The following is a 25,634-nucleotide window of genomic DNA, read 5'->3' as shown; positions in this document are numbered from 1 at the left end:
ATTCTTCATAAATTAGTTAGATCTTGTGAAGTAAAGACCGTACATCCGTATGGGCAGAGGGAGTGCCTAATACTTTCCTCCCCTATAATCCTGGTCCCTTACTCAGAATCTCTGGAATGTAAACTCGAGAGTCATCTTAGGGTTAAGGATCTTCAATTCTCAATTTTAAATGTTTCTATAGGGTCTAATTGACTATAGGATTAAAATAATTAGTTAGTAGTGACTCTAATCAAACGTAACACCCTTTTACCCCCAAATGAAAGCCCTTGAGTGAGGTAACCTGTGGAAAAGTGAGCTGATCCCTACCCCACAAGATCCTCGACATCTACACCCCCCTCTCCTCCATTGGACCAAATTCATATGCCCCCTAAGAAGGGGCTCAAGCCCCATGTAAAACTCATCTTTTATATACTTAAGTTTTTCTTTGGTTTTTTTCGATGTGGTACAAGAGATACACTAAAAACAAAACAATTTTCAATACAAGAAAGAAGGGGGGATTTTGAATTTTTGAAATACTTTTATTTATTTATTTTAAAATTCTTTTAAAATACAAGAAACCACACTTTGTAGGCAAGACATCTAATGGGGTGATAGTTTATTTGTTGCTTAGAATCAAACTCCGTAGGCAAGGTATTCATAGCCAGCAACTACCTTTTTTGTTGCTTAGGACCTCATTTTGTAGGTGAGATTGTTTTATTCAACTATCTGTTTATTGCTTGATTGGGCTTCTTAGGCTAGACAACCATGGTAAGACAATCATTTATTTGTTACAAAGTCGAACCGTGTAAGCAAGACAACCAACGGAATTTCTGAGCACAGAGACAAGAAAGCCCCATTGGCCTTTTATTCGAAGATTGGGGATTTTACTAACGGCATGGTTGTGGGCAAAAGATAGAGAGTTAAACAATCTAATCAGTCTATGCTTTTTGCTATATGTATTGCATTGGCTAGTAGTAGTTGAGTTATATCAGGACTAAATTAAACTAAGCCAAGAGAGGCGTCCATGAGGGACATGGAATAGGCAATGTTATACTGCATAACGAAGTTGTGTTAGATTAACGTAAGCCCTATGCTCTCCATTCTTAACTTTATTTATAAGCATGTAAAGTGCTTGCTAGAAAATTATATTCGGAATCAATCTCTAGAATCTTCTCACTTAATTGGATAATCAGTAGACATGACTGATTATGCTTCCATTTTAAGGATGCTCATCACGATCTTTATGCTTCCAATTAGTCATTAACAAGCATAGCCAACATGTTCCAACTAGTCATTAACAAGCATATAGCCAACCATGTTCTACCATATGCTTGGAAGTACATCACTCCTAACCAACGTACCCACTGTGCATGTTCTTTTTATGCTACTACGTAGACGATGGCTATTAATCTTCTTCTTCTTGACCATCTGATGTATTCCTAAGTAAGGATTGGCTTGGTCGCCCATGATATTCTTCTAACAAATGTATTAGTTGCAACTTGCAAGTATATTAATGCATACGGTGGTACTACCATGTGTTGACTTTTTGTCGTCAGATGTAAGAACTGTAGTGTGTCAATTTTTTAAGCAGTAGGATCTCATGATGTCAGATAGGGTGTAAACAAATCCTGCCATTGAAGCTGAATTTAGACAGAAAAATAAAAAATAAAAAAATCAATAGTACACATCAACTTTACAAATCAGTGGTCACGATCTTCTTTTAAGTGTGGTTATTAGACCATAGGCCATTTAAAAATAGTGACCGGAGGTAGACGGTCACGTTCTTTAGACCGTAGTTGCATACGGCAGCAAGCACGCTGGGGATCCTAACTAGTTTTGGTACATTTCTAGGGTTTTTTATTTTTTTTTCTTTTGCAATTTTATAATCCTCGCATGCGGTGGTCCGATTCCACGCGTGAAAGCCAGGGAATAATCGCTTTTAATTATCATTTGAGTCGATTCATCGGAGATGTACGGAAGAGCCAATCTCTGCAGTACGCGTGGCAGAACGATATATCTGCGAGATCGTCCTTGTAGTGGACCCTGTCATCGATCTATCTACTCCTAAAAGGTCAGAACTGCTGGAAGATCCTGGCCACCACGTTTTCTTCAATTTCCCCCATCGAATGTGGACCGTTAACGATTTTGATTAACTACTGTCTGTTTAAAGGACACTCATACTACGATAATCTGATCTCAGTTCATTTTTTTAACCATTTACCATCGACAGTAATGAAACTATATGGATGGTCTTGATGTATAAATCACTCTGTCATGTATGCAATGAAGGGATGCTGTATTATATTACGGTTCGTGCGGCTCCACCTATCATCTCCCTTGGGAGTTTGAAAACTGTAGCTGTGTCAACGTGTCTAGTGTGTACGTAGAGGTGTACACGAACCTACCTAGCTCGGTTAGCTCGCTTGACTCAACTCGATAAAGCTTGATTCGAAGCTGAGTTCGAGCCGAGTCGAGCTGATTTTTTTAGCTCAAAAATGAGTTCGAGTTGAGTTCGAGCTGGCCCTAGCTCGACTCGACTCGGATCGAACCCAGCTTGAGTCGAACTAGTTTGGTGACTCAGTTACTTTGATATCAATGTTGCTCACCAAGTATTTGATGAAATGGCTCAAAGAAGTGTGACCGATGGTAAGGAAGGTATGTATATGAAACCAACATCCTTTTTTTTTTTCTTGATTTTTATATTGTTTAGAAGGTGTTTGATAAAATACTTATAAAACCACTGTTGCTGTCTCAAATACAATGACATTTTGAAAATGTAGTCCAAGTGTTTGTGAAATGTTGCAATGGCGAACTCGGCTCAATTTTGGCTCGAACTGAGCTAGCTAGTCAGGCTCAAGGACTGAGCCGAGCCGAGTTCAAGTTGAGGTCAGCTAGTGGCCAAGCTGATGCCAGCTCAACTTGGTTCAACTCGATGTACACCCCTATGTGTACGACAAGATCGAGTCAAGTTCGCCATTGCAGCATAGGGGCCCAGCTTGATCCAAGTACACCCTATGTCGTAACACCCTTGGATCAAGCATAAGGGTGTACATCAAGTTGTAACATACAACAAGCTAGGCCCCTATGTGTACGACATCTCCCAATTCAGTCCGGTCAGGACCTAACCAAGTTTTGTTACGTCTTGACCAAGGGGCCCAGCTTGATGTATGTGTTGTATATCCACGTTGTCCATCCGTTTTTCCAGATCATTTTATGGAAGGGTCTAACAATTGAAATAGATTCAAATCTCAGGTGGACCACACTAGGAAAAAAGTATCATTTAATGCCCACCATTAAAAACTTCTTAACATCCATCCTAACTTTTATTTATCATCCATTGTGTTGATAAGGTCACACAGATTTGGATGAAAGGAAAACACAAATATCACCTTGATCCAAAAGTTTTTTAGACAACAAAAAGTTTTAATGATCAATAACCATTATTTATGTGGTATGGTCCACTTGAAACTTGCATCTGCTTCATTTTTAGAACCGTGCCTAGAATGATCTGAATAGATTAATGGACAGTATGGATATAGAACACATACATCAAGGTGAGCCCACAATCAAAGAAACACCCACTATCGTCTCCCAACCTATACTAAAACAATGGACGGTTTTAATCAACATTAGGGGTGTACACGAGCCAAGCTAGCTCGGTCAGCCTGCTGGACTTGACTCAAAAAAGCTCGATTGAACTCGGTTCGAAGTTGAGTTCGAGCTAAGTCAAGCTGATTTTTTTAGCTTGAAAACGAGTTTGAGCTGGCCCCAACTCGACTCGACTTGGATCGAATCCAACTCAACTCGAACTCAGATCGAACTAGTTCGGTGACTTGGTTATTTTGATATTGATGTTGCTCACCAAGTGTTTGATGAAATGACTGATGGAAGTGTGGCCGGTGGCAAAGGAAGGTATGTACATGAAATAAATACCCTTTTTTCATAGTTTTTATGTTGCTTAAAAGGTGTTTGATAAAATATTTTGAAAACCATTGCCGCTAGTTCTCGTCTAGTGAGATTTTGAAGGTGCAGTACAGGTATTTGCGGAAATGCTACACAGGCTAACTCAGCTCGATCTAGTTTGAGCTGCTAATGGAAGGCTAGTCCGGCTCTAGGACCGAACTGAGCTGAGCTCGACCTGAGATCAGCTAGTGGCCGAGCGGAATCGAACTCGTCTCGAATCTGCTCAACGTACACCCCTACGAATCAACGTACACACCAGACACACTCACCTGCCTATTTTTCAATAGTAGGGTCGATCTTTGCAAGTTCACGACTTCATACACACTTCCCACGTAGTACGGGCTGTAGGTTAAGGTAACTTGCAATCGATAGCAGGAGATCATTCATATTATTAATAATATATATTTTTTTTCTATTTATAGTTTTCAATTTTCATGATGTCAAATTAATGAAGGTTGACAATGTGATGGCTAATAAGGCCATTCATTCAGTCTCATGTTTTGGATTCAGATAATGTACAATGGGCCCCACAATTTGGAAGGTTTGGATTGAAGCAAACCTATAACATATGTCAAAGGTACAGTGTCTGTGTGTATGCTAATGGGTAGTCCCTAGTCATACGCTGCCGTCGAGACAAAATAGCTCCTCAACTGCACGAGCCAAAAGGAAAGCGGATTGAATGTGGCCCACAGAGACGTCCGTGACAAATCTACTCCGTCCATCTGTTTCGAAAGACAACAATCCGACAGAATTCTAAAATTCAGGCAAATCCCAGAATCATTTGCGCTACTACGCCAACAAAGCAGTGGGAACAGCAACGTCCACCGTTGAAACCTTCACGGACCTGACCATGATGTTTATATGTCATCCAAACCGTTCATATAATTATTAATACCCAGATTAACGGTAGAAACAGATATCATCCTAATAAAAAATTTCCACCACCACCAACCGTTCAATCCCTACTTTTTCGTGTGTTATGTCTCACATGAGTTTTGAATCTGCCTGATTTTTAAAATCCTGCCTACTGTAGTCTTTCAAAACAGATGTACGGAGAGGATTTGTCACGGGCATCTCTGTGGGCCCCACACAGCTCCAGGCACAGGCAATCCCCTCACCCGGTTTACACGACATTTGATCCGTACACATGGTGGGAGCAGATTACGTGAGGCCCGGGTAACAGCTTAGTTCAGGGAAACGGATTGGCTACTCCCCCTGACACCAGCCTCATGGCTGCTGGTCGGTGCTCTGTGGGCCCCACCATGATGCATGTGTTTCAAACTTTCCGTTCATCCATTTTTACAGATCATTTTATGGCTTGATCCAAAAAAATTAGAGGTATATAGATCTCGGGTGGACCACACCACATGAAAACAATAGTGATTGGAGATCCATCATTAAAATCTTCCTAAGGCCCACTGTAATGTTTATTTGACATCCAATAGGTTGATTAGGTCATAGAGGCCCAGATGAAGGGAAAAAACAAAAATCAGCTTGATCCAAAACTTTTATGGCCCCAAAATGTTTTTTAATGGTTGATGCTCTTTCAACGCTGTTTCCTAATGTGGTCCACTTAAGATTGGGATATACCTCATTTTTGGTCTCATGCTGTAAAATTATCTGTTAAAATAGATGGATGGCATGGATGAAACAAATACATCATGGTGGAGCCCACGGAGCACCAACCACTAGCCATTGGCTGGTGTTAGGGTGAGTAGCCAATCCGTTTCCTTAGTTTAGTGGGTGAGGCCCTAGCCATGGGGCCCACTGTGATATATGCGTTTAGAGGTGTACATGAGTTGAGTTGAGCCGAGCTTTGCCTAGCTCGTGCTCGACTCGGACGGCTTGAGTCTTAGCTCATGCTCAGCCTTCGAGCTTGTAACAACAACTCGTGCTCGGCTTGGCCAATAGCTCGGTCCAGTTCGAGCCGGGTTCAAGCTGAGTTTTTGAGTCGAGTTCAAGTTGAAGTCTTTGAGCCGGTTTCGAATTCAAATCCAAGGAGATGTCATAGAGAGCTTCATTATCAAGGACCATGCACTCATCGGTGTTCTCAACCAACTGATAGACGGATAGTGTTCCGTTGTAAGGCTCAATGACTATATCAGAGACTTTTGGAGAGGGGAAAACAGAGAAGGTAAGCATCATCCGATCATGATATTCTTCCCTGATCTTTGATATCAAAAGTGTCTCCATGCCGGAGCACGTCCCTCCACCTAAGGAATGACAGACCTGGAAACTTGCAAATCAAATAGAAGAAATAGTGGGACCTAGGACTCATGATCTGGACCGCTCATCAGGTGGGCCACTACATATATGTATGAAAAAATGGGCAGTTAAAAGGGAATAACCAATTTGTTCACATTCATCTAAATGTGTGGCCCAACTGATTTTCAGGCAAGAAAATTAGAGCCATCAAAAGAAAAAGACAGGAATAACAAACCCTACAAGCAGTCGCAGTTTTCCGCCTCTTTCCGGACGACATCAAGGACTGAATCAATTAGCTCAGCTCCCTCGATGTAATGCCCCTTGGCCCAATTGTTCCCGCCACCCGATTGGTCGAAGACGAAATTATCAGGCCAGAAGATCTGACCATAAGATCCTGATCGGATGCTGTCCATGGTTTCGGGCTCAAGATCCATGAGAACACCACGGGGAACATACCTCCCACAACTTGCTTCGTCGTAATAGACGTTGAATCTCTCGAGCTGAATATCGAAATCCCCATGATATCTTCCAATGGGATCGATACCGCGCTTAGCACAAATGACTTCCCAGAACTTGGCCTGATCTGGTTAGGCGAATGAGGGTTTTTTTTTTAAAAATAAAAAAACCCTTATATATGCACTTAAAACTCGATCTGAGTCGAGTACGAGTCGAGTTGAGCTCAATAATGAGTTGAGCCGAGTTGAGCTAGGTTTAACTCGAACTTGACTTGAAATGCTCCGAGCTCTTAAAAAATGGCTCGACTCAGATAGAAAGTTCGAATAGAGTTTCGATCCGAGTTGAGTCAAGTTTTTCGAGCCGAGACGAGCAAGTTACCAAGCTAACTCTGCTGTGTATAGCTCTATATGTGTTGTATATCTACCATGTCCATCCGTTTTTCAGCTCATTTTATGGCATGGTCCAAAAAATGATCCAAATCTAAAGTGGGCCACACGAAAAAACATGGTATAAAAAATGACACATCCAAATCTCAAGTGGACCACACAAAAAACAGGCCATTTAGATCGATCTGCTGGCCATCTGATTGAATGGACACTTGGTCATCCTGATAAGTGGACCACGATGATTTATAAACCAGGTGATCTTTCCTCGCGAGGCCCACCCTATGCATGAATCTCCCAGCACGTGCCCTACTGGAACTGCAGCAGATTGTATGATAGGAATTACGATATCCTACAACGGGTTGTATGAGAACACTTATCGCCGAGAGCGGATTGCCTGTGACCCCGGGCACAGAGCTAGAGCTATATGGAGTCCATAGAGATGTCCATAACAAATCCTCCGTCCATCTGTTTTAAAGACCTGTTATATTTTATACAGATTCATGTATTTCTGTATAATGTGGAAACCGAAAAGTGCAAAATAATCAGAAATCAGGACAGGCTGAAACACGTCTGAAACGCTGTCCTTAAAGTGTTATTTGCCCCTACTCAAGTGAATTGAGTATGCTGGTAGGTTACAGGCAAATAGCTTATAGGATACGACGAGCCTGGTGTGGGTCTGCGTTCAACAAACATGAAGGCCCACCAAATGGAACTCAATTACAGACTTTCTGGCAGTATTACAGTATAAAGGAAAAAATCCCAAAAGAAGAAGAAAAGAAGAGAAAAAACTTCTGCACAGGTCAATTCAAATCTTCAGCTACTGGTTCAGTTGAATCGTTCTAGACCACACCGCTGGTCTGTTCTTCAAGCTAAGGTTTAAGCCTTGCTATGTTGCTGGAAATACTAGAATATATGAGTGGAGAGGGGCAGGCTGTCTCATTTCGTATGGGTTTGCTGGAGTGAGTTGAGATGGTTTGGAAACCCATCTAGGTCCTCCTTTTATATGCTATGGTGGCTAGGGGGTTATGGTCCAGAGACTTAAATTCCATTAAGCCATTTCTGGCTGTTTGGAAAACTAGCCGTTTTATGGCCGTTTTCTGACTATTGTGCATGGACCATCAAGCTGCTGCATGCTGACTGTTGTGAGACAACAGCTAGCCGTTTTCTAGCTGTTGAGCTAGCCATGCAGCAGTTACAGCTGGACCCTACACTAATGGCTCAGCTGTTATAGTTTCTGCTGCAACAGCTCTTTTCAGTCCCTCTATTTATACTGAGAGATCTCTCTCTCAGTCCTTTAGTTTCTCTACTAACCAGCCACCCGCCAGGTGCAAAGTGCGCCACTAGCGCCTCTACAGCCACACTGCCTCACATGCCCACGCCCTCGCACCGAGCCCGTGCCCGTGCCCGAGACCGAGACCGAGCCTGAGCCCGAGCCCGAGCTTGTACCCGTGCCCATGCCCGAGCCTGAGCCCGAGCGCGCAGCACAGGAACATGCAAGGTCCATAGTCTACGGACTAGATAGGTAAATATTACAATACTTCACATCTTTCATATAAACCACAAGTTTTTCTCTTCTCTTTTCCATGTGGGACTATTCCCAAAATACTCGCAAAAAAGTATTTTTTCAAAACAATATTTTTTATTAAAATCAATATTTTTGCAACAAGACTGCGGGAGGATAGGATTCTAAAATTCAGCAAGATCCAAGACTCATGTGGTTCATAGACAGCAGGAGGATAGGATTCTAAAATTTAGCAAGATCCAAGACTCATGTAGTTCATACCACACGAACCAATGGGGATTGAATGCTTGACAGTGCCAGGAGTTTTGAATCAGGATGATAAGTGGTAATAATTCTATAAATGGTTTGGATGACGTATTAACGTCGTGGTCAGCTACAGAAAGTTTTCAACGGTAGATGTTGTTGTTCCCACTTTTTTTTCTGGTGTGGCCCACCTTATTTCTGGATCTACTTGAATTTTAGAATCCTGTCTTAGTGTGGTCTTTCTAAACAAATGGACGGAGTAGATTTCTCACGGACATATCTGTGGACCCCACACAGTCCCCGGCACAAATATATCCGGGTCACAGGCAATCCGCTCCCGTAAACCGGACACATTGGCACGTGAGGTAGTGACGTAGTTGCCCAAACAATTGTCCCCCAATAAATCGGATTGCATCCTGGACTCGGCCCAGGTAGTGTATATGTGGGGTCCAATTTAAGTTATGAGTTTTATCTAAGCCGTCCATTCATTTTTTCAGGTCATTTTAGGACATAAGCCCAAAGATGAGGCAGATTCAATGCTCAAGTGAACCACATCACAGGACTCAGCAGTGATAATGATACCAACCGTTGAAACCTTCCTAAGCCCACCGTTATGTTTATTTTCCATCCATCCTGTTCGTAAGGTCACATCCACTTAATCTGCCTCATTTTTTGTCTAATATCCTAAAATGAAGTTTTCAAAAGCATACATCACTGTGGGCCCCACAGAGCCCTTGCCTGCATCGAGTCCGTCCACAGGCGGGCAGGATGCAATCCACTTCGTCCCCGAACCCATTTTTTCGCACGAGTGGAGCCCTGTTCACGACTTTTCCATGCCTCGAGAACAACATAAAACAAGCGGCACGGAGATTACAACGGCGAATAGCCGCCCATTGGCTTTCGAACACAACCGACGGTTTCTAAAACGCCACGTCAGCAGCTCTGCCACTACAAATAGGCAATGCGCTAAGACCTCATTTGCTACTCTTAAAACCTGACAAGGAGGCGTATATCACACCCTCTCTCATTTCTTACCCGATCTCAACCGAAGACACGATGGCCACGATCCAGTCCGTCAAAGCAAGGCAGATCTTCGACAGCCGCGGGAATCCAACAGTCGAGGTTCGCCGATCTCTGGCTTTCCTTATTTTATCTCATAGCTTCTGGATTTTCTTCTTAATCATGCGATTAGAAAAAAGGGTTTTGTTTTGTTTTACTTTCAAAAGCAATCGGTTTTTTCTTCGTAATGATACGTTCTCGAATCCTCATTGTGTTGCGATTCTCATGGCTCTGTCATCTAGACCACTGATTTGATGGGCCCCACCGTGCATTAGGAGTGCTTCAGAACTGGAACGATACTCGAGAAATGCAAAAAACGGTCCACATTCAATCAGAATCAAGACCATATATTGGATGGTTAGGATCTTCAGATCCAAGTGGCTTTTGGGGCATGGCCCATTGTCGGCGTGGTTTGTTAGATCAGTTATCTGGATCACCAAACTGTGAGACTTGTACTGTGTAGTGTAGCACACACCACCAACCACGGTGGTGTGTTGACGTGGCAAAGTTATGTGAGACCACCATGAAATATGTGTTATATCCACACCGTCCATCCATTTTTGCCAGATCATTTTAGTCATAAGTCCAAAAATGAGGCAGATCCAAAGCTCATGTGGACCACACCACAGTGAGACCCACCGTTATAAACCTCTTGAGGACCACAAAAGTGAATTATCTTCGGATCTGCATCAGTTTTGAGCACATGCCATAAACTGACTGGGCAAAATGGATGGACGGTGTGGATATAACACATATATCATGGTGGGCCCGCAGAACTTTGCCACATAAACACACCACCGAAGTCGGTGGCGTGTGCTACACCACGCAATCCGAGTCGTAAACTGTCTGCCCGATTAATGCAAACTTTGGAACCGAGTTGCCCAAAAATGTAGCCATCCAAAAGGAGTTAGTGAATTCAGATTGGACGGTTCAGAAAATATCTTTATATTCAGGATGCGAAAGTCCTGATTGGATGGTCAGGATCGTCTTGTTTAATCTTCAGCAGTACACATGGCATAGTTGCAGGGAAATCCAGACCGTCCAAATCATTAGACGCGAACTTCCTACAACCCTATTACGGGGAGCCCGTGTAACCAAAAGCTCCGTGGGGCATACCGTCCATGTGACATTCACTCCGTCCATCAGCATTGTCAGCTCATTGTGATGTGAGCCAAATACTGAAGCAGATCCAAAACTCTCAAGTGGGCCACACCACAGGAAATGGTGGGGATGGAACCTTCACGGGTCCACTGTAATGCTTATATACCATCTGACCAGTTCATTAGGTTATTCCCACTAGTATGAAAAGAAAGCACACATATAAGCCTGATCTAAAACTTATGCCTTAGTACAGTTTTCATATAGTGGGCGATCAAACCCCACTGTTTCTTGTGGTGTGGCTCCCTTGAGCTTTTGATCTACCTCATATTTGGGTTTATGTAACCGTCATCTTCAAAATGGCAGATCCAAAACTCAAGTAGGCCACACCACAAGAAATGGTGGGGATGGAAACTTTGTGGGCCTGCCGTGATGTTTATTTGCCATCTAACCAACTCATTAGGTTACCCCCACCAGTAAGAAGAGGAAGCACACATATAAGCCCAATCCAAACTTATGTGTGCCCTAATATGGTTTTCAATGGTGGGTGATCAATCCCACTGTTTCTTGTGGTGTGTCCAGCTTGAACTTTTGATCTACCTCATTTTTGGGCTCATGTTTTGACATGAGCTGAGCAATGGCTTCCAAGTGACCATCATCTTCCAAATGTAAATTAGGTTTCAATCAAGTGTATTCGAATCACATGATTTGATTTTTCAACGATTGGACTGTTAACAACAACCATGATGGATGTGCTTGGTTTTAACTAGAACTGGGTCCAGCTCCATGGGTAAGTGGTAGACAGACTCTACTTCAACACTAAGATCAAGGGATTGAGTGCCCATGTGGTGTGAGTGGGTGTGTGTGTGGTGTGGGTGTGGGTGTGTGAAAAAAATAAATTTACATGATGCATGTAGTAGGAAATCATCTTCCTTTAAATCCCTCTCTTTGCACTAAAAGTGTTCATTTTGGGTTGCGTCTTGGATCTTAATTTCTCGGGCGTGTGTATTCAGATGAAAAGTGAATTCGATTTTGGGAATGTGTTGTTCAATTAAGAATTCTAGCTGTGATTATGGTTCAGTTATCTAAGAAAGCATCAGATTTTATTCTTACAGGTGGTTTTTGAAGTTGGTATTTTACATACCCTCAACCATGAAACATACTTAAGGTTTTAGATTGGTCGAAAACCATTTTATAGACTGGTAGGCCCTAAATCTTCTTTGTGGACATTTAGACCCTGTATTTTGAACTAGTAGAGGCTACCTATGGAGTGGTAGAGCCTCCATTTTGATTAGTAGGTCCTATCTTTTGGGAATAATAGACCCTCTCATAGGACTGGTATACATTTACATTCGACTGACAGTCCCTCCATTTTGACTAGTTGACTCGTTGTTTGATTGGGAGAGGATTCATCTAGAAATGGTAGCTCTACTTTGGGAATTGATAGACTTTGTAGATGATATTGAGTATGCTAGTCCAAATGAATGGTTAAATAATCAATATGGAGGGTATACTAGTCCAAATTGAGGGTGTAGTGGAAACATGGGGTCTAGACAAAAGTTTTCTTAATGCATTTTGAGGGCATAACTAGTTTATATGTAATAGTTGAAAGTGCCTAAAGACCTAATATGATTAGATTGAGGGTTTAGTGGAAACATGGGAGTGCTGCTTGGGCTGAGAGCTTGTACAATAGATTTAGATTTGCACCTTGTACAAGTGCGCCCCATGGCTTTGTAGTGTAGCTGTTGATATATGACCCACACCCTGGGTGTTTGTTCCATTCAGCAAAAATACCACTCATTGGAAGACCACAGCTATAGAATAATTTCCCTTTTATGGTTGAATATTAACTGCTTCTTTCTTAACCATCTATTCGTTGGACCATCCATTGAAGCATTAGGATCAAGGTATGCAAAAACAGTTATGTAATGGCCATTACGCATCATGGGGTTGTAACAGCCTTCATGGAAAAAACTGTCCGTAATGACCCGTTTTGGCCCCGTAACGCATAACAGCACACCCCGGTTAGGATCATTCCATCTGTTAGACCCTCTCTGGTTAGGATCATTCCATCTGTTAGATTTTTGGGGAATATGATTTCTGAAAGTGGGCCCATAGTGCCAATGGTTTGGATCACTTAACCACAGGCTGCTTGTTTGCAAGCTCAAATGGTACGATATAGACTTTTGGAAGCAGTGTCATGTATTTCTTCTATTTTTACGAGGGTGCCAAAGAGATTCGCCCCGTCTTGCCCCACTGCATGATGATCCAAACCATTCCATCTAGGCCCCATTGTGTATCTGCAACATTCCCAAAAACATCTTACCTTTCATGCAAAAGTAGGTAGAAACAACTTTCTTGGCAGTTCTTACTTTTTATTTCTCGGCCAAGTAAAAGGGCCACCCATTGAATCATTGATTCACTCGCCTGGGTGATGAAACAGATTGAGAAAAATCAGTTCGTATCATGCAGTTGCTATGAATTAAAGGCCATGATCCATCCAAAGTGGACCTATATTATGAAGAGTTTGTATTGATGCTCATGCATCTTATGCATGTGGATGGTTACATGCATATGATCCAACTCAGTTTCCCAGGTGGTGTGTCACATGTGCCTGCAGCCACTGTACATGTGAGATGATCCTAACTATCCAATTGGTGGCCCATCAAGCAGATAATAGTTGAAAAGTAAAATCAGATGGTTGCTGTGAATTTTTCAGCCCATGCTCCATCCAGTTTGTCCCACAATAAGAACAGTTGGGTTTAGCCCATACATATAACATCTCCAGTGGACATGCATGAATCGTATAATTCCTCTTCCTTCTCTCTGTTCAATGAATTTATTTTTCCTCTTTACAAGTGTTCCTTGTTTCTCAAATTTTTGAAAAAGAAATTGATTTGTATTTGGAAGAGAATTTTGTAGGTGGATATTACTCTATCAGATGGTACATTGTCTAGAGCTGCAGTTCCAAGCGGCGCATCAACGGGTAAGATTGCCTACTCTGCGGACCTGATCATGGCACTTTCATCATAGTTAAATTGCACTTCTTAAAAGAATGACTTCATCATTGTTTATATGATTTTTTACCTGAAAGGTTGCTGAATTCTATTTATTTATTTTTTGGTTTTAGTTAAGCAAGTTATTGTTCGCTTGTCTCTCCAGTACTCTGAATTTGAAACATTAACGTTAATGAAATTTTGGTAGTAACATATTGAAAAATATCAGTCACTAATTGCACTCAGATTCACAAAAGAGCTCCTCCCACATGATGATTTTTTTCAGATTATTTTTCCAAGTTACATTCCCGGGTTTCCAAAATCCCAATGTAAAATGAAAACATGCAACTGCTCATTAGTCTTCCCATAATTGCAATTAGAGGCTCTTTAATCACTTCCTTTAGTATGTATGACCATTACCAATAAGATCTTTTAACATACTACGACCGTTATGAAGAACATTTGCTAAAAGGCCTTCATGACCATATTACCAACATATGTGTTTTACTGTTCATGTGAGTGTACATGAGTGTGATAAGAATACAAGAAAATTTTTAGGATTTTAGAAAATGGAAATTGATATCTTACACCCTCCTCGTTCGATATGATTCAGTAATTTTCCATTTTTTGGAATTGAAATAGTACGTTGTTGTGCAATTTCAATTTCAAAATGGAAACAGTGTAAACAAATCAATTGATAGCACTCATTCTTATAATAATGAACCTAAAACAGTAGGAGTCAGTTACAAGGTTCCACAATGATCAATAAATTCCATTCCAGCCAAGGCATCACATTTGTACAACATGTGAGTTGTGCAAGAGATGGGCGCTAGAGCCCATGAGATCACCAGGTGAAGAAATCAGGCTGATCCACTCATCTGCCAGGCCACACCTGTAAGTTGGGTCAGTTTGTCGGTCTTCTATTAGTTCCAATGGTTTGGCCCACCTAATGAGTGGATTGTTGTTGTTTTCATGCTGAGTTATCTTCATGTTGGGGTGCACTTCTTGCATGGCTTGTGTGTTGTACAAATGCGACACATCACCAGGAAAGAACGCAACGGCGCTATAACTTGTGAGTGCTACAGGCTGTATATGATCTTTCGTCTTCAATTTATCTCTACTATATAAGACGAGTAGCATTTGGCCAATTCTACTCCTGCAATTAGTTCAAGGGAGGGCATAACTTTTGATTTTAAAGGGAAAAGGAGACGCGTTTGGCCCTTCAACTGAAGGCATTTTTTTTCATTTTGATTCATTCATGAGAGTAGCTTGCTCTCACTCTCCTCCTCTTTGTGTGTAGCCCAGACAGACGATGTCATTTCAAAGAGTCTATGCTGCACCTGCTCATATTAGGACATCATACCAAAAACTAGGCATATCTAAAATAAAAGTGGGCCTCCATGCTAAAACCAACCCCAACCCCCCTCTCTGTCTGCAGCTGCATGTAGCTGCACTCTTTCCCTACATCCATCCATCCTCTTTTTTGTCTCCCCTAATCCATGTCTGTTGCATGTGCCATAGAACGAAGTGCATAACCGGTGTTTTAAATAGAGGTAGCGTGATGCGTACCACTCACTATAGCGTGTAGCGTAAATACATAGCGTGTAGCATAAGCTACACGATACTTCTATTTTTTAATATAAAAATCGGACAAATATAATAAATAGTGAAAAAAAAGGAACAAAATATAAAAATGCCTAAAAGATGATTCATTTTATCAATTATAAGCATGTTCAAAAAAGTCATTAGTTATCATTTATCAAAAGCCAATCCACGTATATAAGCCAAATCAAATAATTATCACATCAACAACTTTTTAAGCAAATCACTTTAATTAATAATGTCTAATTGAAACCACAAGTTACAATTATGAAAAGAAATAAAAATCTCATAGGTTAAAAGTATCAAGTATAATACATGTGTCACATTCCTCAACATTAGAAACAAAGAAAACGTGAAAAAAAATAATAAAAAAATAAAATAGTAAAAAAAATACATTATAGCTTACGCTACGGATGCTACATAGCTGTAGCGTACGCTACAACCCCTGTAGCATATGCTACAGGGGATTTACGCTATTTAGGACGCTACGTAGCGCTACGGCCACGCTTTGCTACGCAGCGTACGCTACTGCTACGCGATGAGCGCTATTTGAAACACTGCTACATGCATCTTAAGAGAATCTGGTACCACTATCAGTATCATGTCTAACATATTATGTAGAGCATATACAACTATTTGGGGCAAGCAATGTCCTTGTTAGTAAGAATTTCCATCTCAAGTCCATTCCTGACTCCTGCATTGTGATTTTTCTTCAACCTATATGTTCTCAAATGGAAAAGCCACGATATGTGAATGTCATACCTGTTCTAGCCAATGTTAGAGAACCTGTTCTGGACCTTAACCCATTTCTATCAGCTGTTTGGTCGGCCAGTAGTCCAACATTGGATAGGATGTTTAATTTCATTGTTCTGAAACTCATTGACTCAACTTCAAACACGACCAAGTCAACTTCAATGGGTAAGATTTTAAGCCAAGCCACTAGGAAACTCGATCGTAAATGCAACTCAGTCCTCAATCACCAAGAATCATAGAGTTAGCAACTCGATGCAACTTAGTGGTGACTAAAACAAGTCACTTGGCTTATTTGTTAATAAAAAGTTAAAAATGTTTGTTGAGTTTCAAACTGATGACCTCCATCAAGAAAGCGATTATTTTAGCTATATTATATTCTTTTGAGTGATAAATATTTTAAAATGTTTTTAGTTCGATTATTAAAATATTGAATCTAGTGAAGGCTCAATCAAGGCTTTGTTTCAAGCTGACTATGGACAAATTTACGGAATTTTGAACTCTATGTTGCTTCTAAGCCAGAGGTCACATGTTCAACCCCCATGCAAAATTATATATGGCAAGTCCAACCGGACTAAACACCTCACCCAGACAGAATGGTTTCTTGTAAAAAAACTGGTTAATAAATGACATGATATATGGTTGTTTCATGCGTTCTTCTGTTTTCAGGAATTTATGAAGCTCTGGAATTGCGAGATGGAGGGGCAGATTATCTCGGAAAAGGTGTATCAAAGGTTAGTCTTTGTTCCAGAAGAATAATTGAAAGCATGAAAATATCTATTCTCAGCTTCTTTCAATGAAATGTGGACCACTTTGCTTGATTCACCTCCACAGTCAGCTACACATGCCAACCTGGCATGTGTGCGGGAAATCTAAGCCACGTGTGAGGTGGGACCCAATGTAAATTACATGTCCCAAAAATCCGGCAGATCTATTCATTGGGCCAACACTCATGTACGTTGAATGCAGATGACTGGCAACCGTCCATTTCTTATAGTACATGGCCATGTGAAGTTCTGGTTGGCCTGATTTGTAAATGCGTGGCTGGCTGTGGCTACCCCATATGTGCAAGTTTGCAGGTTGGCTGATCACAGCTCAGCTAACATAAGGCTTGAAAGGCCTGTTTGGAAGGGCTGTAACATTTCTCACACAGATTTGTATGATATTTGCAGATTGTATAGATATTTCTTGTAGTTGCATTATCCATAATTCAAGAACAGTTTACTAACTTCTTCTATCTATTTACAAATACAGGCTGTAGCAAATGTCAATTCGATCATCGGACCTGCATTGATTGGAAAGGTACCACATCTGATCATTCTGATTCTTATATATCACCGTCATCAATATCCTGAAATTCAGATTCAGTGAGTTGGAAATGGGACTCTAAACTTGTGATTTCAATTTGTCAAAGTCAATGGAATACTCTCCAATTGTATCTAAACTTTAGTTTCAAACTCGGTTCTTGGCCCAGCCAAACCGAGTCAACTCAGCCAAATACTGATGTGACCAGCAAGTTCTCAAGTATTGCTTACTATAATCTGATGCTTTACAGGATCCAACAGAGCAGACTAGTATCGATAACTTCATGGTGCAACAACTTGATGGAACTGTAAATGAGTGGGGTTGGTGCAAACAAAAGGTATTTGAGCATATCGAGTCTCTTTTTAGTTTTTACTGTCTTTTGCCTTTCACTCACATGGTTTTAATATTGTCCAAAACCGAGCCGAATCAGTATTGTTGGAGAACAAATTGAGTCATTGAGTGGGTCACATCCCAAAACCAGATAGGGAAAAAATGAATCCAACCCAGTCGGGGTGCGTTACACTCCAAAACCGCTATTTAATCCAATGCCAACGAGACATTCATCCAATTTTTGTTTGTAATTTTTCCAGCTGGGTGCAAATGCTATACTAGCAGTGTCTCTTGCTGTATGCAAAGCAGGGGCTAGTGTAAAGAAGATCCCCCTTTACAAGGTATATAACACGTCTTTTTGTTATTTTTTACTATTTTGGCTTTTAGAATTCTCTTGTGGTGATTTTAAATTCCAAGCTGGCAATTATGCTTATCTAGAAGAGAGAAACTTGAAAAGAAAAACTCATCTGCATTGTAATTGAAAACAAATGATTGAACATTGTTGTTCATCTATCAGAACTGCATTTGAGGATTAGCGAGTATTACCTTGCATACACCTCCCTGATGAGAACCATGTACATCGGTGATATGCATTGGTCAGGAGTACATTGGATGTCCCTAAATAGACAGGACTAGTGGTCACAATGGGCCAGGTTCGGATCCGGTTTAGGCTATGCATGCCCATACCCACCAATGGGTAATGCACCCATACCCATACCCATGTCAGGCCTAAAATGGCCACCCATACCTGTACCCTTTACGGTGCTGGGTACCCATTAGTGTATCGGGTACCGATTTATGTTTTGATATTCCAAAAGAATTTTGGATACCCATATCTATCTACACATGTAGCACCATCACTGTGAACTATTGCTGCATATCAATCACCATCCATCACACTTTGTCATAATATCAAAGTTTTTCTCTTCCACTTTCCATTTCCTTTCTGAGATACTTTGTGTGCAGGGCATGCCATCCAAACCATGCATCAAGTGATCCTCCTCATGATAATGGGATGCCCTAAAAATCAAGACTAGCCAATCATCAGGCGGGCAACCACCTAAAAACCTCCAAATCCATTTGGTCTCCCACATGATGGTTGGATCAGCTTGAACTTTGGGCGCCCTACTTTTATGTTGGGGCAACCCTGTTGGTGGCTTGCAGTGGCCCCACAAAACGTTGTAGAATAGGCTTAACATTTTAGAGGAACCACCTTCTCTCATTTTTACATAGTTTTGGGAATTAAATAAATGTTAATTATGATAAAAGATTAGTAATAACTTATTATAAATTAATTGGAGTAGTGGCCGTATATACAAATTTATAATATATATTATAATTGGGTGTGGGTTGCGTTTGGATATGAGTAGGCCGACACCTGACCCAATTATTAATTGGGCTCAAATTAATACCCAAACCTGAACCCTCGCCCCTTTAGTTACAGCCATATCCAATCCATGTCAGGTCAGGCTCAAGTACCTGTTGGGCCTGCAAAAAAAAAAGGTGTAGGGGGGGAAGGGCTGGCCTGAAATCTAGGGGGTCAAAATTTGGGTGGAGAAGGCAGCAAAACCATATCGTTGGCAATGCAATTATTATTTTCTCACGAAGCATCCGAATACCCATAATGCATTTTGGGTAATCCAAACGCACCCTAAGAGACCCAAACTGATCAGGGTCTGTTTAAAAATAGCTATTAAATTGAGTTCAACTAATTTACTTATCTTTGTCAATTCCCATAAACTAGAGTTGAACCCGTGAAAGTAAGTGCAATTTGAGGTCCATTTCCTCATAATGAGTAGTTATTTCCTCTTGATAAACTGAAGGTTCTTAATTCAATTCACTTGTGCATCCAAAAACAGTCTAAATTTCCACTCATGTCATTACCCCCTAATGTTTTTTTGATATTAATATGGGCCGATGCCATTAGAAAATTTGTCAAACATCGGTGATGAATGTTTGGATTGATGAATTGGTGGAGTAAACAGAATCATAGGTATGAGAGATTTTTAAAACTCTGGCTTATGGAGTTTTGTTGTTGTATCTATAATGCAGCATATCGCCAACCTTGCCGGTAACAAAACCTTGGTGCTGCCAGTTCCAGCTTTCAATGTCATCAACGGAGGTTCTCATGCAGGAAACAAACTTGCAATGCAGGTCTCTCAGCCAATTCCATCCATTTTCTTGAAGCGGGTTTCGTCTCAATTGCATTCTAATCAATTTGTTATTTATAGGAGTTCATGATCCTTCCCGTAGGAGCTTCCTCTTTCAAAGAGGCAATGAAGATGGGTGTGGAAGTATATCATCATTTGAAGGTCCACGATAATGCTCTTTTCTTCTTAATTCCTTATCCATGTCCACTCCTCAGAGCATAATCTGCTCTTTTGCTTATTCTATTTGCATCATGACCTGATAACATGATATGATGCAGGCTGTGATAAAGAAGAAATATGGTCAAGATGCAACCAATGTCGGCGATGAAGGCGGCTTTGCTCCTAATATTCAGGTCAGGACAAAAAGAAAATTAGACAATAAAGTTCTTATTCATTTTCTACTTGCAGCCCATTGGTTTTTCCTGTCAATGCGAGAAAAATTGGTAATTATGTCGATTGATTTCAGTAGCATTTGGGTGTCCCCACAATCTATTTTAAATCAGATATCCAAGCAGAATGGAAGCATCCATTCTGCCATGGATTTGAAGCAGCCCCAAAAGTTGCACCTGACCCATGATTTCTACTACTGCTGGGATAAAAATCAATTGGGCTGTTTTTATCTCACACATAATTTTAGTGGAGCTCACGGGCTTCCATGAATACTTTAAAGTACATCCAAACGTAACCTATCATCTACTTCAAAGAACTATACACAATGGCTAATAAAATCTACCAGTCATTGTTTTAATACCGAATTGGACTGGCTGGCTAGACCGGTTTGGAGTGAAAATGGCCACCAAAATGTCTGGGACACCTCAAAACCCAGTTAGTTATGGGGGTAATTGTTCTACAAAAAGAGATGCAACTACATCTGTCAAAGCTCAAGCAGACTTTCACTTCAAAAAAACCAAACACTCTAACCACTAGGCTAACAGCATATTAGCTGTTACGTCTCTGTTTTTAATTAATTTGAATTAATTAGATTCCGGACCAGAATGGACCAAGCGTGTCTGACCATCTGGACCGAACTGCCCACAAAAAAGGGGCAATTTCTTGTCTGGGTTTTAAAACATTGATACTAATGATGCGGTTTCCACTGAGGATGATACATGAACCATTGACATCATCAATATCATGAACCATTGGCATCATCTATCTTTTCTCATTCACATGCACTTATTACTCTGTTTTTTCATGCTTGGGAGTTCAGGAGAATAAAGAAGGCCTTGAGTTGCTCAAGACTGCCATTGCCAAAGCAGGCTATACAGGAAAAGTGAGTCTTTTTTATTCTGTTATTCTGTTTTCATTTATAAATTAGTTGAAAGATTTTTCGTCTCTCTTCAAGAGAGACACAGAAGCCATAAAAACGTGCGTCTTTTTTCCTTATAGGTTGTTATTGGAATGGATGTTGCTGCTTCTGAATTTTATGGCTCTGATAAAACCTATGATCTGAACTTCAAAGAAGAGGTATATTTTGTACTTTTTTCTGCAACTCTGATGGCCAGAAGTTACAGTGTGATGACATGTAATTGAATTCATGTTGTATCGGTATCAGTCCATGACTTCCAACTGAAAATTTTCAAATTTTTTTTTTTTTTTTGTTTTGTTTTGTTTTCATTCATCACAGAAAAATGACGGGTCGCAGAAGATATCAGGAAATGCTTTAAAAGATCTCTACAAATCATTTGTGGCTGAGTATCCAATTGTATCAATAGAAGACCCGTTTGATCAAGATGACTGGGAGCATTACTCCAAGTTAACCTGTGAGATTGGGGACAAAGTACAGATAGTGGGGGATGACCTATTGGTCACCAACCCAAAGGTTAGCTCCAGTAACTCTTTGTTTTTTTTTTCCCCCTTTCTTTTCATTTTGGTAGAAATCATGAATGGTACTTGTCCAGTGTTTTTATAGTAATAAAGAAGCATGATAAAGAAGCACACGGAAAATCTTTTGGCTAATGGTTATATGTTTGTTGTTTATTTCATTCCTTAAGAGTTAATACATACGAGAAATAGAATCAATCAATGCATCCGAGAAAGGTCTTAACTAGTTCCGATCATATTAGCATAGCTAAGAACTGATCACCTACACTTGTAGAATAAGTTGTGATGCAGTCCCGTCTTTTATGTAGGATGTCATTATCATGCAAATGGTAGGCCATCATGAAGATCACATGGCACAGAAATCAGGCTGGTCCACTCATCAGGTAGCCCAGCTGACTCAACATGCAGGGTGTGGCCCAACTAATGTGTGGATTCGCCTTATTTTTTGAAGTGGGTGATCTTCAAGATGGAGCCTACCATTTTGCATGGTGCAGATATCCTACACAAAATTGGATGGGATATGACAGGTTATCCGTAGGCAGCTGTAGGTGATCAGTCCTCTAGCATAACTATTTGAAGTGGATTGTCACAGGTTTTGTAAGGACACTCCTTTTTGCATAAACTGCCATGTCCAACATGTGTATCGAAAGTACAGCAGCATATCCATTTGGCAAAAACTTTAATTGTCTTTCTTCCATTTTGTGGTTAGTGCTCATTATTTATCATGTGCTTAGATGAATCATATTTGCATCATATACTTAAATGAATCATATTTAGATAAATGCATCTATTAATATCATTATGTAACCATACAGACATGTTGAGCAGTTGGGATTTTGCCATATTCAAAACGAACAATGCTTGTACCGATGTCCAAGTTATGTACATTGAAGCACATGATAGCTACCTAGACTTGTCACAATGCGTTGTCACTAGTTCATTTCTCTAGTGAAAATCTCCTACACTAATAACTACATCCACTACAGAAAAGCTGCATCCTGCTACTTCCTAAGCATTGGTGTCCCATGCATATTGAATAGGTCATTGCAAGGAAACTCTTAGGTTGCATTTGGAATTACACTCCTCTCAAGTCCAACTTGAAAGGTTTTTTTTTTTCTTTTCCTTTCCTTTTTAGCATTCTTTCTTTTGAGTGCAATTAAGAGCCCACTCCTTCAATGTAAAGTATGGTCATTTCCATTAGACTAATTATTGCAATTCAATTCAATAGCGCTTCCAAGTGCACCCTTGTGAATTTTTTGCTTTCATCAGTCTGAGCAATGCCTTTCCTGATTCCCTTGTGTACAATGTGTTAACAGCGTGTTGAGAAGGCAATCAATGAGAAGACATGCAATGCCCTTCTGCTCAAGGTAGCCTCTTCACTTTCTGCGAGAAATTGTCTTCTCTTATACAAGTTACAACTCTTTTTCTTATCAAGTTCAGGTAGCATTTGGATGTACTTCCAAATCATGGTTTGCAGCACATGCCAAGTGTAGTTAACACATTTCTGGTGTTTTTGCAGCACATGCCAAGTGTAGTTAACACACTTCTGGTGTTTGGGGTGGCACAGAAATTGGAACCTGCATAATGGGGGCTACTGTTTTCCACCCCAAACGATAAGTGAGATAAAAGAGGAAAGCTTGCATTCTCATCTCAACAATGATTTAGCAGTAATAAAATGTGCTCGCCCTTGGAACTGGGTGCATCCAGATTCTTTTTTTCTTTAAGGAAGCAAGAAACAAACAGGAATGGGAATATCAAGGGCCCAAAACACTTATTATAGATCTGTCAAAATATGGCCCAGATCCATCGTTCGGCGCTCTTAAGTTCAACTGTTTTCCCAATCAAATTGCAAAAAAGAAAAAAGAAAAAGTGCATCAGTCTTGTTCTTGTTTGGACAGGTTAATCAAATTGGATCTGTGACTGAGAGCATTGAAGCTGTGAAAATGTCCAAACGTGCCGGATGGGGAGTTATGGCCAGCCATCGCAGGTTTGCATATCTTAAACTGTACTATGCGATAAATGTATGATAAAAATCAAATCAGTTGATTGGTTTTGTCTCTGTTGGTTGCAGTGGTGAGACTGAGGACACTTTCATCGCTGATCTTTCTGTTGGTTTGGCCACGGTAATTTCCATGTGAAAAAAACTTCGGTTAACATTCTTATATAAATATCTAATTATAGAGATTTGCTCACATTTCTCACCCTTGTTCCACTCCCATCTCAGTTTTTCTGCATTGCCCGCCCCCTGTGCCTACTGGCCATGTGTTGATGTAGATCATTCTTCTTGCATGTCCCACCATGCATAGGCTACACATGGCAAAAATTGCTGAGGGCCAGAGATCTTCACCTTCAATTCGAAGATGGAAGCCAGTCCACCTATCAACACCACTGTCTGGACATTAATGATCTCTGACGAACTGGGTTTTCTCCATGTGGTGCACCCATGGTGGGGTGTACTATACGAACGGTTTGAGTTAGTCAAACGCATGCTGAGGCACATGACGTGAGAAGCATTGTGAGCAAAAAATGGGTGCTAGCAAGATCGTCTAGCATACAATATGGTTGTGAACTAATTCTCTTGTATTATTGCATGTAATCAGGGCCAGATTAAGACTGGAGCTCCATGCAGGTCAGAGCGGCTTGCGAAGTATAATCAGGTACTCATTAAATCCCTTTCATTTGCAGCTTGGTACTGCTAATGTTAGTATGATTTCAAATCTTTCCCCTTAGCAGTTTGTGTGAAAGATCTCAGTCGTTCATTTAATCACAAGGCCCACCATTTGTCTGCAATGGTGACGAAGTAGGCTGCTCTAGTCATCCAGTGGTTTATACATGTGCAGAAAATGGACAGTTAAAACAAATCCCCAACAGTCCACACTCAACATGAAATACAGGCTACCTGATAGCTGGACCGACATGATTTTCTATTTTTTGATGCATGGTGGGTCCACCTGACAAGCAACCCATCTCTCATACATGGGGAAAGTACGGTTTAGAATCCTTCTCCATTAATTGGAGATTCTGGAAGCCTATGGAGGACTTGCAGACCACATATACCCACTTTGTTTTGCAGTCCTGGTGGGCCACATGCAAAACACTGAATCCAAAATGCCTTGTGTGATATGTGCACAGCAATATAATCCTTGAATTACATGTTGGACATTGTCTTGTATTTGCAGCTTCTGCGAATCGAAGAGGAGCTGGGCTCTGAAGCAGTTTACGCTGGGGCAAACTTCCGCAAGCCCGTTGAACCATATTAGCCCTTGCGAGATTGGATTGGAGCGAAATGCTTGTGCGTCTTTCTGCATCGATTTCTCGCATGTGAAATTTTGCTTGAGTGTTTTACCATGGATTTTGTCACTTCTTTCAAACAAATCTTCAATTGAGAATAAAAGCTTTGGGTCAAGTTCAAATGCATGTACGCCCCCACCTGAGCACGAGTGGCCCATCATCAAGCAGCTTAGGCTGCATTTTGAGAACCGCTTAATAGGCATTGTCTTTTTATAAAAAGTGTTGTTTGGAAAATGCAGAAAGCGTGTTAATTCTTCATTAGGCAACAATCTTTTTATAAAAAGTGTTGTTTGGAAAATGCAGAAAGCGTGTTAATTCTTCATTAGGCAACAACGGACTGTTCTTCGTTGAACGACAGCCTATAATGGCAGGTGAGCTTATTTCTCCTCCCACAGGAAATTAGTAGAATTGCCATTTATCTCATCAGGAGCTTTGTATTTCCTACAAGTGAATTTATGCTGCGGTTGGCTCAGCC

At 40.7% G+C, this 25,634-nt stretch overlaps 1 protein-coding gene and 1 pseudogene across 3 annotated transcripts; one reads left to right on the top strand and one right to left on the bottom strand.

The window, feature by feature from the left end:
• Positions 1-4,731: 4,731 nt before the first annotated feature.
• On the bottom strand, positions 4,732-9,550 carry LOC131234591 (tubulin beta-2 chain-like; annotated as a pseudogene).
• Positions 9,551-9,662: 112 nt separating this feature from the next.
• LOC131235723 (enolase) lies at positions 9,663-25,285 on the top strand. 3 transcript variants are annotated; one of them, XM_058233046.1, is made up of 17 exons: positions 9,663-9,876; positions 13,834-13,897; positions 16,929-16,993; positions 17,514-17,561; positions 17,815-17,901; positions 18,155-18,235; positions 19,947-20,048; positions 20,126-20,206; positions 20,323-20,397; positions 21,255-21,317; positions 21,434-21,511; positions 21,672-21,866; positions 23,185-23,235; positions 23,767-23,855; positions 23,940-23,991; positions 24,469-24,525; positions 24,602-24,968. In XM_058233046.1, the coding sequence occupies exons 1-17, from the start codon at positions 9,811-9,813 to the stop codon at positions 24,608-24,610; spliced, it is 1,263 nt and encodes a 420-aa protein (XP_058089029.1). In that variant the 5' UTR covers positions 9,663-9,810; the 3' UTR covers positions 24,611-24,968. The 3 variants fall into 3 exon arrangements, with proteins under 3 accessions (XP_058089029.1, XP_058089030.1, XP_058089028.1); XM_058233045.1 differs by lacking the exon at positions 24,602-24,968 and adding an exon at positions 25,048-25,285 and having other exon boundaries at positions 9,669-9,876; XM_058233047.1 differs by lacking the exons at positions 17,815-17,901; positions 24,602-24,968 and adding an exon at positions 25,048-25,285.
• Positions 25,286-25,634: the final 349 nt, after the last annotated feature.

The sequence above is a fragment of the Magnolia sinica genome, chromosome 19 (assembly GCF_029962835.1).
Source record: "Magnolia sinica isolate HGM2019 chromosome 19, MsV1, whole genome shotgun sequence".
Taxonomy (NCBI): Eukaryota; Viridiplantae; Streptophyta; class Magnoliopsida; order Magnoliales; family Magnoliaceae; genus Magnolia; species Magnolia sinica.
This window is presented reverse-complemented; position numbering and strand designations above follow the sequence as displayed.

Bases quoted from the DNA above. Each gene is read 5' to 3' on its own strand.
- LOC131235723 (XM_058233045.1), top strand. From the start codon at position 9,811: ATGGCCACGATCCAGTCCGTCAAAGCAAGGCAGATCTTCGACAGCCGC. The intron at 21,867-23,184 runs GTTAGCTCCAGT...ATGTGTTAACAG, and splicing joins TATTGGTCACCAACCCAAAG to CGTGTTGAGAAGGCAATCAA. The intron at 23,992-24,468 runs GTAATTTCCATG...GCATGTAATCAG, and splicing joins TTTCTGTTGGTTTGGCCACG to GGCCAGATTAAGACTGGAGC.